The sequence below is a fragment of the Fistularia commersonii genome, chromosome 25 (genome assembly GCF_037954325.1).
Source record: "Fistularia commersonii isolate RoL2024-O1a breed Wild chromosome 25, RoL_Fcom_v1.0, whole genome shotgun sequence".
Lineage (NCBI taxonomy): Eukaryota > Metazoa > Chordata > Actinopteri > Syngnathiformes > Fistulariidae > Fistularia > Fistularia commersonii.
Genome location: NC_141308.1, coordinates 13,077,017 through 13,090,895, shown reverse-complemented (window position 1 = coordinate 13,090,895; position 13,879 = coordinate 13,077,017). Strand labels below are relative to the sequence as shown.

General features: G+C 51.2%; 1 protein-coding gene across 3 annotated transcripts in view; it reads right to left on the bottom strand.

The window, feature by feature from the left end:
• chd7 (chromodomain helicase DNA binding protein 7) overlaps window positions 1–13,879 on the bottom strand; it is a 70,859-nt gene that overhangs the window by 38,242 nt on the left and 18,738 nt on the right. For all 3 annotated transcript variants that reach the window (XM_086172657.1, XM_086172655.1, XM_086172656.1), the window contains exons 2-4: window positions 10,473–12,040; window positions 9,856–10,184; window positions 2,377–2,828 (exon numbers count right to left, since the gene is read on the bottom strand). In XM_086172657.1, the coding sequence (XP_086028783.1) occupies window positions 2,377–2,828; window positions 9,856–10,184; window positions 10,473–11,925 (2,234 nt within the window). In that variant the 5' untranslated portion in view covers window positions 11,926–12,040. The remainder of the gene's footprint in view (window positions 1–2,376; window positions 2,829–9,855; window positions 10,185–10,472; window positions 12,041–13,879) is intronic.

Sequence of the window (13,879 nt, the reverse complement as noted above, 5' to 3'; positions counted from 1 at the left end):
CGACCCTCCGGAGCAGGGGAAAGGCGAGGAGGACGGCGCCGAGGAAAAGATGAAAAGATATGCTCCTCTTCGGCAGGAAGAGGTGGAATTAGAGGGAAGGGGAGGGAAAGTGGGGGGAGGAAAAAAGAAAAAAAGAATAAAAAAAAAAAAAAAAAAAAAAAGAGGAGATAGTTGGTTGGATTGCAGCGGTCCACCATTTTAGAGCAGCGCTGAATGGCCGGCAGCCATTATTATGCTAAATTAACCTGGGAGCTGCAGGCCGCCACTCAAGATGGAGGAAAGCCTGACAACAGATAAGGGCTAGTTTACAAACACACACACACACACACACACACACACACAAGCGAGGGACTGAGAATGGACTCCCCCACCCCCCACATTTCCTCTGCTCTCACACACACACACACACACACACACACAGTTGTGGCGGTGGAGTGGTCAGCAGCATGGCCTTCATTATCATTAGACGCCATTTTCTGCCACAAAGAACGACCCCTCCCCCAACACACACACACACACACACACACACACACACAAATGCCTGCCCCCTCATTGCCTCCCCCCCAGTTCTCCACCCCCCTCTTTTCCAGTGGCCGATGCTCTCGCGCACACACACACACACACACACACACACACACCTCCCCCTGCGCTGACCCCTGCCTGCTGCTTTGGCCCTCCCTCTTCCTCGGGATAAAAGGGGCCGAGGGGGGCAGGGTGGGGAGGTCGGGCGGCGGTGGGTGGGTGCGAGGGGGGTTGTAGCGAGGCGCTGGGAAAGGGGGGAGGGGAAGGGAGATGGGGGCCGTCCTGACACATTCCTCTGTCCGATCAAGTTTCCACCTTCACAATGAATCCTCTCCTCCAGCTCTCTCGCTCTCTAACTCCGCCGCCTTCATCTCCCCGGCCTTTTTCACCACAGGAAGTGGGAACCTGCTTCACAGCGAGGAGGAGGAGGAGGAGGAGGAAGGGGGGAGAAGAACCCTGCAGGACGGAGAGCGTCGGACGAGGGTTTTTGAGAGAGAGAGGCGACGAAGCCGGGACGAAGCGTGCAAACTGAACCGGTTGTTAAGTTCGATCCACTTCCTGTTCCGGGAAGACGGAGGTCGCCGGAGTCTCCTTTGGGGTTTAGCAATATCCGATTAAAAAAAACAAAATCAAGATCTACGTCACAACAGCTTTCTAATCTGACCTTCAAAATACAGCAATTGTCAGCGTCTTGCTAATGTTTTAGCTAGCAAAAGTGTCAAATTAGCAAAAACTTCCTACGCGCTATGCGCTGGTCATAATTTTCAATATCAAAAAGCTGACCGGGGCTGGATCTGACCATGTTCTCCTGGTCTCCCATGAGTCAACAAATCTCAAGAGACTTGAAACGGCGGCGGGGAACACTCTCCGTCCTCCGCTGCGCCCGAGTATCGGAAACCCGATACCGCCCCTCCTCTGGGCTGCAGAAAACTCCATTGTTGCTCAAAAATAATTAAAAACTCATCAATGAGCCACAGCGTTGCACTGGGCGATGTTTAATTACCAGAAAGGTGCGCGCACACACACACACACACACACACACACTCTTGCAACACTTATTAAAGCAGCAATCAGCGGCTGAAGACAGTCCTCAGCGATTTGCTGTTTACTTGTGGACAAGAAGCGTTTGTTCGCCAACACAACAAGAACTGGCCATTTTGAGAGAGAAAAAAAAAACTATAAATCATGTGAAATGTTTAACACTGTGGGAACCGATGAGCTCGAGGCTGATTGAGGGAATGAGTTCATCTTTTCAGAGAATTTGCCGGCGATAAGAAGATGCAGAATACCTCAAGGTCTTTCAGTGTACAGGGACCGAATGTGGCCGACGAAAACTTGGACTGACTGAGCGTCCTGGAAAATTCATTCATTCATTCTCTGATAGGTTTATCCTGCACTGGGAGTCGTGGCGGCGCGGGAGCCGAACCCGACTGTGATTGGGCGAGAGGCGGGGTTCACCCTGGCCTGGTTGCCAGGTGACCACAGGACCACCTACAGAAGCATACAACTACTGACCCAGTCATCCAGGTCGTAAAGAGGCATATAACCACACAGATCTGGACAATTTGGGGTCTCCAGTGAAGCTCCTGCAAGAACTGCGAGAGGAACTCCACGCAGACATTGGGGGAAGATGCAAACCCCTCCATGAAAGACCCCTTCTTGCCGCGGCTGAAGCGCTAACCCTGGAAATTCTGTGAAATTTGGTGCAGGAGTAGCTAGAAGATTATGGGGTCACGGGTTGCCTGTCTAACCAGGAGTTTTGAGAGTCACCATGACTATGACCTTTGACCCCGTGGATCAGCGCATCTGGCATATAGCGGCGGAGGCGCGCTGGGAACCCGCGGCGGCTCCTACCTGGTTTTCTTGGGGGCCTTCGGCTTGGGCGTGGAGCTCTTGGCCTTCTTCTCCTTGGGCTCTTTGGGGGTCTTGGGGGTCTTGGGTGTTTTGGGCGTCTTCGGGGGCTTGGGCTCTTTGCCCTCCGCCTTCTCCTTTGGTTTCTTTTTCCGCTTCTTCTTCTCATCTACCGGCGGCGAACTCCCGTCTACAGTTCCCGTGCCGACGAGCTGCTCGCCCGCCTCACTTCCCGCTCCGGGAAACAGACTCTTGTCTTGGTCTCCCTTCGCCGCCTTCCTCCGTTCCTCCTCCTCGTCCGCCACTTTCGCTTTCTTCTTCTTCTTCTTTTTTGGCTTGGTCTCCTGGTCGCAGGGCTGCTCTGTGCTGATGGACTGGCTGGGGTCACCGGCGCCGCCAGTCGGCCTGTCAGGAACCATCATTGAGGCGTCGCCTGACGAGTCTGTGGGGGAATGCTGGAGGGGGGCAGAAAGCGAACCGACGTCAGTCACTCGGGAAATAAAAAGTTCACAGGAAAACACGGAGAACCTTCAGACCCTCCTTGTTCCAACCTGAAATACCGTTTTGTTTATTATCGGAAGAATTTCACCAAAAAGTGGAAACGTTGCACCGATGGGATGGTCTGGAGAGGATCTTCATGTAACACGCGTGTGGTTGATTGTCAGATGAGCGCCCGGGCTTTGCTACGCTAAGCTACGTGTCCGTGGCGGAGATTCGCGATTAAACGCCGTGGCAACGCTCAGGTTTTTCCTTAACGCGAGTACATCCGAGTCAGATCTCAGGGGGGTTCGTGGAGACGTTCTGGCGTCCAGCGTGCAGAGGAGGAGGAGGTTTGAAACGCCATTTCACCGCCTGCAGTCCCACGCAGATCTAACCCGGGTGTGAGTGCCATTTTCCATTTTTTGTAAGTTAGTCTCAGATTTGGATATAATATTATTTGAATTACATACTGCTCAAAAAAATAAAGGGAACACTTGAACAACACAATGTAACTCCAAGTCAATCCCACTTGTGTGAAATCATAGTGTCCACTCAGGAAGCAACACAGATTCATTTGGACTTGTTTTAAGGACATTACATCAAAGTTGGATCAGCCTGGAGTTTGTTTTTACACTTTAATTTGGAGTGTGATTCCTAATCCAGACCTCCATGGGTTGATACAATAGATTTCCACTGATCATTTTTGTGTGATTTTGTTGTCAGCACATTCAACTGTGTAAAGAGCAAAGTATTTCATAAGAATATTTCATTCATTTAGATCTAGGATGTGTTTTTTTAAGTGTTCCCTTTATTTTTTTGAGCAGTGTATTTTGGTGATTGTTGGTTATAGCATAATTACTTTATCGTATTTAATTTTGCTTTTTTGTTGAGTACATGCTTATTTATGGCATGTTTAGGTTAACCAAATAAGGTTAGGAGCGGGCGCTGAGCTATGACGTAATCACTTCAAATGTGTATAAAGGTAAAACTGTTTGATTGCTGGTCTGATTCAGTAAAAGACGGAGCGACACACTGTTTTCTACCGTCGTCAACAGTAAACACGCGTACAGACTCGTTCTTTCCGTCTTAAGAGTGGTTAAATGAGTGAATACTTTGACAAATACTGAGAGGGAACTTTAGCCACTACACCGGGTTTAACATGGATCTGGTGCAGGTGTGTGTGTGTGTGTGTGTGTGTGTGTGCGCTGCTGGTTCCACTGTGCCGGCCTGTCACTCAGTGCTGCCTGCTGGGGGGGGGGAAGGGCGTGGAGTTGCATTAGTGTGTAATGGTGCGCCACAGAGCAACCATCCATCTAGACACACACCCACACACACACCCATCCATCCATCCATCCATCCATCCATCCACACCACAACTTCCTGTTGCTGCAGTATTTCCCCCCTTCCTGCCCTCCTCACCAACGCGCTGACACCTCATTTTTCCACCTTTCGCCATCCTGCAAACTCAACCCCCTGCTCCTTCGCAGCTTCGCCGCACCTCCTCCTTCCCCCTTATTGCTCCCAAGTAAGCTTTCTGTGACAGGAAACTGGTTACCAGCTGTTGGGAGGCTCTCCAGCTGCCTCTCCTCCCTCTCCCTCTCCTCCGTCGCTCCCTCCCTCGTTCTCTCTCTCCAGCTGCTCAGGGTCCCAGTAGCAGATGGGAAATCAGGCATCATGACACGAATAAATTATCTCCATACTTCAAAAAGGCGCGGCGAGGGAGTGTGTGTGAGTCCGTGTGTGTCATACCAGAGCGGTACAGTGCCTCCGAGGGTGTGTGTGTGTGTGTGCGCGCGTGCATAAAACACACTTGTGCGTTTTAGGTGTGTCAAAACGTATCAACGGAGGAGTGTGTGAGCATCAGCAAGTTCATCGTAAAATGCAAAAGCATCAGCGCACACACACACACATGCGGGCATTTTTTCGCGTAGCATGGTTGTGTTCACGTGGAAGGGGAAGGAGAGTCAGGTTGTTATCACTCCAAGTCCACTTGCATCAGGAGAATGCTAATAATGCACACACACACACACACACACACGTCACGACCAAACTACTGCAAGGTCACACAACTGCTGCACGCATTGCACACAAACACCTGCTGACAACACGTAAACTGAGCCATTTAGGCACACAAATGTGGGGGGTGGGTGGGACGGCGAGGGGAGGCGGTGGGGGTGGGTGCCAGAGATAAATCTGTCCTCCTGCCAAGCTTCCCAGATAATCAATCACACGAATGACAATGAAGACACACTGGTTGTTTTCGCAAACATTCGCACACGCGTTCCCGTCCCGCCTGGCGCCCGGTGATTTGAATAGTAAATCCGGCTCTGTTTGAAGCCGGTTTTCCATGATTTTTCTTTTACTTTTAAAAAAAAAACAAAAAAAAAAAAACATAATATGGAAAACGCCATCCCGAAGCCAATGATTTACCCAAAGATGGAGGGTTCCAGCTCTTTTCTAAAGGCTGGGAGATTTTCAGAAAGCAATTGTTTGGATGGACAATAAGACAACCCCCCACTCTTTACTTGGCCCCTCCCACTCCAGCTTGGAATTTTTTTTTTTAAAAGGAAAGCCATCTCGGATTTTTCCGTGTATGCAAAACCCACAGAATGAGAGATTTTTAATGGAAAAATTGTGTTTGTTTTTGTTTTGTCCAGGAGGCGTGGGAATCCTGCATCCCATTAAGAGACATCAGCCTCGCCGGCGTGCTTCCCGGTGAAAACGAAAGACCCGAAGCAGACGATGGCTCTCGGGAGGACAGAGGAAGGTGAGCGTGGAGGTGAGGAGTGAAAAACCTGCTCTGTGATTTTCATATGTATAAAACTAACTAAATAAAAAAAAAAAAAAAAAAAAGACGATCCCCCACCCCCCTAAAAAGAGCCCCGTCTCACAGAGCATTAGTAGAAACCTTTATCAATCACCATTCTGCTCGGGAAAGCTCCGTATTAGGGGAACGTCCTCCGCATGAAGCCATTTCTCACATGATTACATTCTGCTGCATCACTACCGCCGTGGAGCCGAGGCTTCGGCCCGAGGAGATGGAAGCACGGCCAAAACACACTTTCTGGAGTCGGGAAGCTTAATTGGAGAGGAGATTCAATGGAAAGTGGTTGCCCAAAAAAAAAAAAAATTTGAATCCTCTAGATGGTGAGAAGTTACAACGCCGAAGCAGAAGTCACCGCACAACAATATCTTTCATTTAGGGTTTTTTTCTTTCCACGGTTACCTTTCCTAAGCTCTCTAGGTGCCCCAGACATCAAATATTCCAGGCGTTGTGTGCTAACTTGTACTTTCTGCGTCAGTAGCTTGTGGCGTGTTCACGTGGCGTGATCCGCGGCGACCACGGATGCAAAGCGTGCGGAAGCGGCGAGGCTTCTCATTTTGTTTTTTTAATGTTAACGGTTCGTAGGGACGTGATCGATTCGGTTTTAATCCAATTTACGCGTCGATTTGGGTCATTTTTCCGATGCGGGGGAACTGCAGCTGCTACAACCGCAAACTGAAATGTGAACACCTTAAAAAAAATGAAGTTTCCAGAATGAGCGCAATCCAATGGATTCCACACTACTAGCCTTCTACTGTAATTTCCGGACAATAAGCCGCAATTTTTTTCACTTAAACAACAATGCGGCTAATATATGGTTTATTTTGGGGGGGGGGGATAATGAGCTTCAGGCCGCTAAAACATTTATCCTCCCACATCGGACCGATGAAATGACCGGGAAATTCAAAGAAGACGACTTTGACGGTTTTGGTGCGCAGGAGGAAGCCCAAGATAGCGATCGGCTAGCTAGCCCAGGGGTCGGCAACACGTAACGCCCAAAGAGCCATTTGGACCCGGTTTCCTCGGAAAAGAAAACACTGGGAGCCGCAATTGCTTTTTGACGTCTAAAATAAAGGTACCACTGTATATATTGCTTTTATAACCTTTACACTTTGTATAAACAAGTGTGTTGCTTCTGAAATTCACAAAGTATAACAGAGAAAATTAAATTTTACTTATGTAATGAACTCATTTTGAGCTTTGGGCTTTCAGAGCGTGTAGCGGAGCCTTGAACTGAATTTTAAAAATAAATCAGGAGAAAAATCACTGTGTCAGTAAACAATGAAAAATAAATATTTGCAAAATATCTTCATAAATATTTATTTTACCTGGTTTATGGGACTTCCGCTCCTGAACTTCAGCGCACAGCATCTGCAAATCGGGACTCTACCGGCTGGCGGGTATACCGGCTTATTTTGAGCGACGAAAAATAATAAATATAATTTTATCTAATATTTCAAGATCACAATAATCTTCCAACTTAGAACTAAAAGTTAAAAAAAAAAAAGGAATTAACACAAATGAAATATACTTCAATTAAATATTTATAATTTATTTTCCCAAGCCACTCGGAGCCGCCCCTGGGCTAGCTAGTGCGGCTTATATTGAGGTGCGCCCAATAGTCCAGAAATTGCGTTATTTCTTCTCGCGGCCCGAGCTATAAATATTCGGATGCTCTCCGCAAACACCCCCTCAACACAAATGCAGGGTTTGGAGCGGCGATGAAAAATCGATGGGAGGCCAAGTTGATGAAATCATCCGCCGCCCGCTAATCTGGCTACGGGTCACCATTTTGTGTTAGCGCAACAAAACGGTCCCAACTTCTCACGCTGGGATTTTGGAAATGCGTGAATGCAGATGTGAAGGGTCCTCCAGGTTGTAAGGGGGGGAAAAAAAAACAACTCTCTGACCTGTCGGACCCTGCAGCTGCAGCCGCACGTCTCGGACCGGTGAGATTCCAATAACAACTTCTGTAAAAGCCGCTCAACCACCAAGGCCGAGATGAATCAGCTAACTGGGAGCTACCCTGCCAAGGTGACCACTTTCATACACTCATTATCTGTCCTCCAGGGATGATTAAGGACGTCACCGTCAAGAACCAGAAGGTGGCCCGGGTGATCTATGGATGGCGTTTTTGATTTAAGCCTCGCCGCCGTCTTGACCGTACCCCTGTTTGACGGACGGGCAAACCGGGCTTAACCGGAGCGAAAACCAATTAGGAAGAACAGTGGGGGAAAACGAGATGCGCCGGGGTGGTTAATGTGTTTGGGAACGTTCCCCTTGACACACATGACACCGCGGGTGGGGAAAGAACGGAGAAATCCGTCAACCGACGACAGGGGAGGGAAAAAAAAAAAAAAAAAAAATGGTGTCGAAAATCCGCACCGACGCTGAGGGTAAATATTCAAAAGAGGCATTTCCTCGAAGCTGCGGAGCCACGGTGTGCTGGCTTGGCATAGCAGCTCGCTGAAAGCGTGCATGAGCGGGGGGGAGGGGCAGGGCAGGCATGTTATATGTCAACTAGAGTGCTGCACGCAACACTGTGTGTGTGTGTGTGTGTGTGTGTGTGTGTGTGTGTGTGTGTGTGTGTGTGTGTGTGTGTGCAGGAGATGTGGAATAAAGGTCACAACACAGCACTCTGCCAGAGCTGTGACCTTGAGCTGCTGACGGAGGCACACGTGTGTGTGAGTGTGTGTGTGTGTGCGTAATAACCATGCTTAGTGAACAGATGGAGCTTAGACTACCAGACATACAGTCATCACGACTGACTGACCTGTGTGTGTGTGTGTGTGTGTGTGTGTGTGTGTGTGTGTCTTTCTAACAAGTGCATCATGAGGCACAGAAAGAACTGCCTCTCAGTGCCGCAGACACACCACTCCAACTTCTCCGCTAGCCAGGCTATCCTATTTCCCCAGGCGCTTTTGTCGTCCCATTCCAGACCACACTGTTGGCATGTGTGTGCGTGTGTGTGTGTGTGTGTGTGTGTTCGTGTTGACTGGGGCTGCCAGGCCTGCAGCTAGAGTTGGGATGGCGCACGCGGCGCGCCCAGGCGAGAAGCAGGGCTAACCAGTCAACCTGGCATCTAGGTCAGGAGTGCTGGATAAATTAAGTGTGACGGCTGAAATGTCAACCACAAAATGCAGCCACGCAGACTTGGGAGAACGGGGGGGTGGGGTGGAGCCGGGGTGGGTGAGGGAGGAGAATGTGTGAACGAGAAGGGAATAGAAAAGGGGGACTGGGTGTGTGTGTGTGTGTGTGTGTGTGTGTGCGTGTGAGACCACAGGGCTGCTATTGTGTGTGAATGGGTCAGTGGAGAAAGGGGGCTTTGAGCAACAAAACAAGCTAATGGAAGCCGAGGGGCACGTGACACCAGCAATCGCTCGCACACACACACACACACACACACACACACACACACACACACACACACACACGCACACGGAGGTTGCCACTGAAAACCGCTCATGTCTTCCCAACAGCCCTCCACTTCTTCCCCATCTCCTTCACCAGAGATCCTAGACTCCCTCTCTGGAGATCTTTGCTTGTTTTCCCACTTACTTCCCCTCCCCCCCTTCCTCTTAATCACTCCCACAGCTCCCTTCCCCGCCGTCTCCCTCTTCACCAAACTGTCTCTCTCTCTCCAACATCCGGCTAGAGAACATTAACTAAAAGATGACACCCCTGAAAAGACAAGAGAGACAGACAGGCAGAGCGGAAAGAGCGGAGACGGGGAGGAGGCTGAGACAGGAAGGGAGGTTTCCTCTACAGAGGAGGGGGGTGGTGGTGGGGGAGATTATGCTGGTGGCGCCTCTGTGTGCGTGCACGAGGGTGTTGGTTCATGTGTATTGCGCACGTGTTTCAGGAAACAAACAGCTGCAAAAATCCACCCCCCCAACACGCACACACACACACACACACACACACACACACAAACCCCGGTGAAGCAGTGCCCAATGCACCGCTGTGTTCTCAAATGTCATGTACACACAAACACTGCACACTTCCCTTACACTCCAAACACACAATTTACCCCACCCACATGAAAAATAAACATTCGCATCAAGCACACCCGCACTTGAAAACAAACGCGTCGTCTTGATCTGTCTCCCGCCCGCCCACACCCCCCCCCCCTCGCCGCGCCGAAACCGCATCAAAGCGTCCGTTTGATGGAGACTCACCTGTACGTGAGGCACTTTCTGTGGGGTGACAGGGGGGGAGGACAGCGGGTGCGAGGCGCCGGGAGGAGGCGCCCACGAGTGGGGCGCCTGGCTGGGGGGAGGCGGCGTGCTCTGCAGGTGGTGGGGGGGCAGGTGCGCGTGCTGAGATTGAGCGTTGGCGGCGGGAGGCGCTAAGCCCTGGCCCGGGGGCAGGGCTCCGTGCTGACCGACGGGCGGGCCCTGGAAACCCATGGGAGAGGGAGGCAGGGGCTGCCCGCTTCTGGAGGCCTGCTGCTGGGCCTGGAGCAGGCGCTGGTCCCCCCCCTGGCCAACCGGGGCTTCGTGGGGCCCTGGAGCCAAGAAGGACGAGTCATTAGTATCATCGGAGCGCACGATCAAAGCACATGCAGGGCGGCGGAAGGGTGGGGATACTCATCGGAGAGACAAGTATGAAGCTGCAAATTCTCTAAATGTTAAAAGTGACAGAGTGGCTTCGGATCGGGAAGGGGGACACGACGGGAACTCCCAAAAGTTAGTCTAGATTGATAAGACCGAATTGACCCTGAGCGAACAGGTAACCTTAAGACATGGGTTGGGGGCGAGAGTTGTATCACCGAAAAGACTTGCACGTGGCTCACCTTGCTGCGGCTGGAGCTGAGGCCTGTTCGGGACCATTTGCGGCCCCCGCTGCGGCCCCATGCCGGGGTACATCTGCCCTGCGTTCGGGGGCATGCCGTGGGCCTGCTGGTGCTGGGGGTGCGGGCCGGACATGGGGGTCTGGGGAGTTCTCTGAGGGTGGGCGATGGTATTGGGCGTGGACTGCAGGCCCGTGTACCCCGGAACCTCGGTGGGCCCGGCCAGTCCCGCACTCGGGGGTCTGCCCTGTTGAGGGGGAGGGGTAGGGGTTCCCAAAACCCGCATCGGGGACATGGAGGGGGGAGAGGGGTAGGATCCCTGAGCTGGGGGGGCAAGGTGGGACTGGGGCTGGTTTTGAGACTGGGGCAGACTCTGGGGGTGGCTTAGGGGATGCATAGGCTGGCCTTGCTGCCCCGCCTGCTGCATCGGGACCGAGTGGGTCTGGTGGGGTTGGTGCGTCGCCCCCGGGGGATACCGCTGCCCCTGCTGCCCCGCGGCCTGGCCCGATCCCTGGTTGAATCGCTGGCCGAGCTGCCCCGGTCCCATCGCCGGGCTGGCGTTAGTATTGACGTTAGCGGCGGCGCCTTGGCCCATCCCGGATCCCATGGTGCCGTACTGGCCCTGGTAGCCCGGGTACTGGCCGCCGCCGAACCCCCCCATGCCCTGCTGATGTTGGTGAGGGTGCGGGGGCTGTCGGGAAGGAGAATGCGGGTATCTGGTTGTGTGGCCCATGTTGGGGTAGCCCTGCGGTTGAGGCTGCGGCTGGGGGTGCCTCATTTGCCCCCCCACCATTCCAACATGTCCCAGGTAGTGAGAGGGGTCCTGAGCAGGTGGCGCCATGCTCTGCGGAGGGTAGTGTTGGTTCATGCGAGCTGCGTTCGACGAGGGCTGGCCTTGCATCCCGCTGTAGTTGCCTTGAGACATCTGGAAGGGTCCCATCTGGCCGGGGGCTCCGCTCGCTTGCGTCGGGGGCTGCTGATAAGCCGATCTGCTTTGGTGCTGCTGGCCCCAGACGCCGCCCCCGCCACCTCCTGCCCCAGCTTCACCCGGGTACCCGTGGTGGGTGCTGCTAGAGTTAGCCGGATTGTTATGATAGTGAGAAGCCATGCCGTTCATGGCCGTGTTCACATTAGGCGGCCCCTGGCTGGGACCGTTCTGCGTCATCATCCTTCCTCCGGGAGTACCAGGTTGCTCGTAGCCCGCGTAGGGGCTGTGGTCATACATCTGGCCCAATTTCGGCTGCGCCGGCCCGGGTCCGGAACCGAGGAGCATCCCTTGGTGGTAACCCCGGTTTCCCTGGTGCTCGTGATTCAGAGAGGGATTAGTCTGCTGGGCGAGCGGGTTGGATTGGCCGGGGGCAGGCTGCTGCGAGAAACAGTCTCCCAGACCATCTAATCCATCTGAGAACAGCCCTGCGTCGTCCCCGAATAGACTCAACATCCCCGGGTCCGCCATGGCTGGCTGGGGGGCCCGCAGATGGAGGGGGCTGAATGGAGGGAGGTGAGTTGTGCGGTGAGGAGCTAATCAGCTAGCTGCTATTTTGAAGCTTGCTACTCCATGGTCCTCGTTCCTGCGGACAGAGGGGGGGGGAGGGAGAAAACAGGAGGGCAGGAATTAGCACAAAAGGTTGCCGTTTCTTCAATGAGGTGCCGCTCTAAAGCCTCCTCCGTTATTGTTCCTGCATCTGGACATTTCTAGGAGTGTCTGCGCTTGCTCAAGTCAGGTCACACGTTACATAATTTCTGCCGGCGAGGATCTGAAGCAAGCCGGGGTTGCCGTTAAACCGAAATTCGCCGTGTTTGCTCGATACGCCTCACTTGCGCAAGTCACCGGTGAAAGTGATTGCACATTTTTACCTCTCGGGTTGATCGACAGTGTTGTTAAACCCCCCACCAAAAAAAAATTAAAAAACACACCCGGTCGAGAAATTTGCTGGTTTGGGAATTTATATATAAGGTCTCTGCAAACACACAGGACAGCTTCACGCTCGTGCTCCCCCCACCAAGCCCGCCCCCATCCCTATTTTACTACCAAACAAGAGAACTTCTTTCTTTTCCAAAATGTACTCATTGATTGTGTGTGTGTGCATGAGCGTGTTAGAACAAAAGACCCGGCAGCTGCAACTCTGTTTGAACAGCAGCAGCTGCCATCCAGCCAGCAAGAAACCAGGCAGCCAATAGGCCAGAGAGCTTTGCTGTGCACCAGTTGGTCAGTAAAACTGAACAGTGAGGTACCGGGGGTCACCCTGCCATTCTGCCCACCGATTTAATAAAATAAAAAAAAATTAAAAAAAAAAAGAAGTGAAGAAGGCTGTGTTACCCATGTGCAGCCTCTTCAATGTTCTTTTTGTTGATCAATAAACGGGCCGCTCTGGTGAGTCAGAACAAAAACCTTTCGCTCACGTGATGGTAGATGTGGGTGAATCTAGTCACAGGTGGTTGAAAACGGTGGAGAAAAAAAAAAAAAAAAAAAAAAAAATCAAGATTGAGAGACAGGAAGTTCGCTTGTTGCGACAAAACACGGGGGTCAACTTCAACTTCTATTTTCAACATCCACATATTTGTTCCGAGCAGGTGCAAAAAGAAAGGGTTGCAAGAGTGCGGGAACCATTTTTCCCTTGCCGTAAAGATTTTTGCAACAATGGAGTGTTTGTTTGTGTTTAAAAAGGGTGGGAAAGACTCGACGGCCAATCTTAAACCGGAACCAGTGGGCCATTAAAAAGAAAGGCCTCATCATTACATTAATTCATCCATTAGCCACTGCTCTGATCGCTGTATTCTCCAAAAAAAATGCATGGACGGACTGGCTCAGTACAGTCGGGAATTCAACGTGAACCAAACACAGGACAGGAAATCTCAGGAAGTGATTCTGAGACAGTTAAAAGCAAAAAAGAACAGTGATTGTGTCAGGGAAAAAAAAAGACAAAAATAACACGACTAAGGCTGGTGTAATATTAGACATTTGTAACAGCAAAGTAAGAGGAGGAGCAACAGTGAAGTTGCCTGACCTGATGGAAAATATCTTATATCAACAAATAACAGATGGATTTAAATCAACTAACCTGGAGGTTTTTATTTTTTGTTCAATGCTTATTTACACAAGTTAAATGCTAAATAGTCAGTTTATACTTTCAAAACAAGGAAAGTTAAATCCCCATCTCTGTTAACGTACAAGTATCCGCTTCGCTCAACCACAATGTTATGCTAGCTAGCTAGCTTGCTAGCTAATAGTAATCCAAGTACTGTATAATATATCCATGTCTTGCTTTCACGATAAACGAAGACAAGCTTCACTGATACTTAAATCTAGCAAAGGTCCATTGATCAGAAAATAAGTCGTTAACGGATATTAAGTGATTTACCCTGTACGTACGCAAACTGAAGCCTGACAATTTCTGCTCATGCCAGTC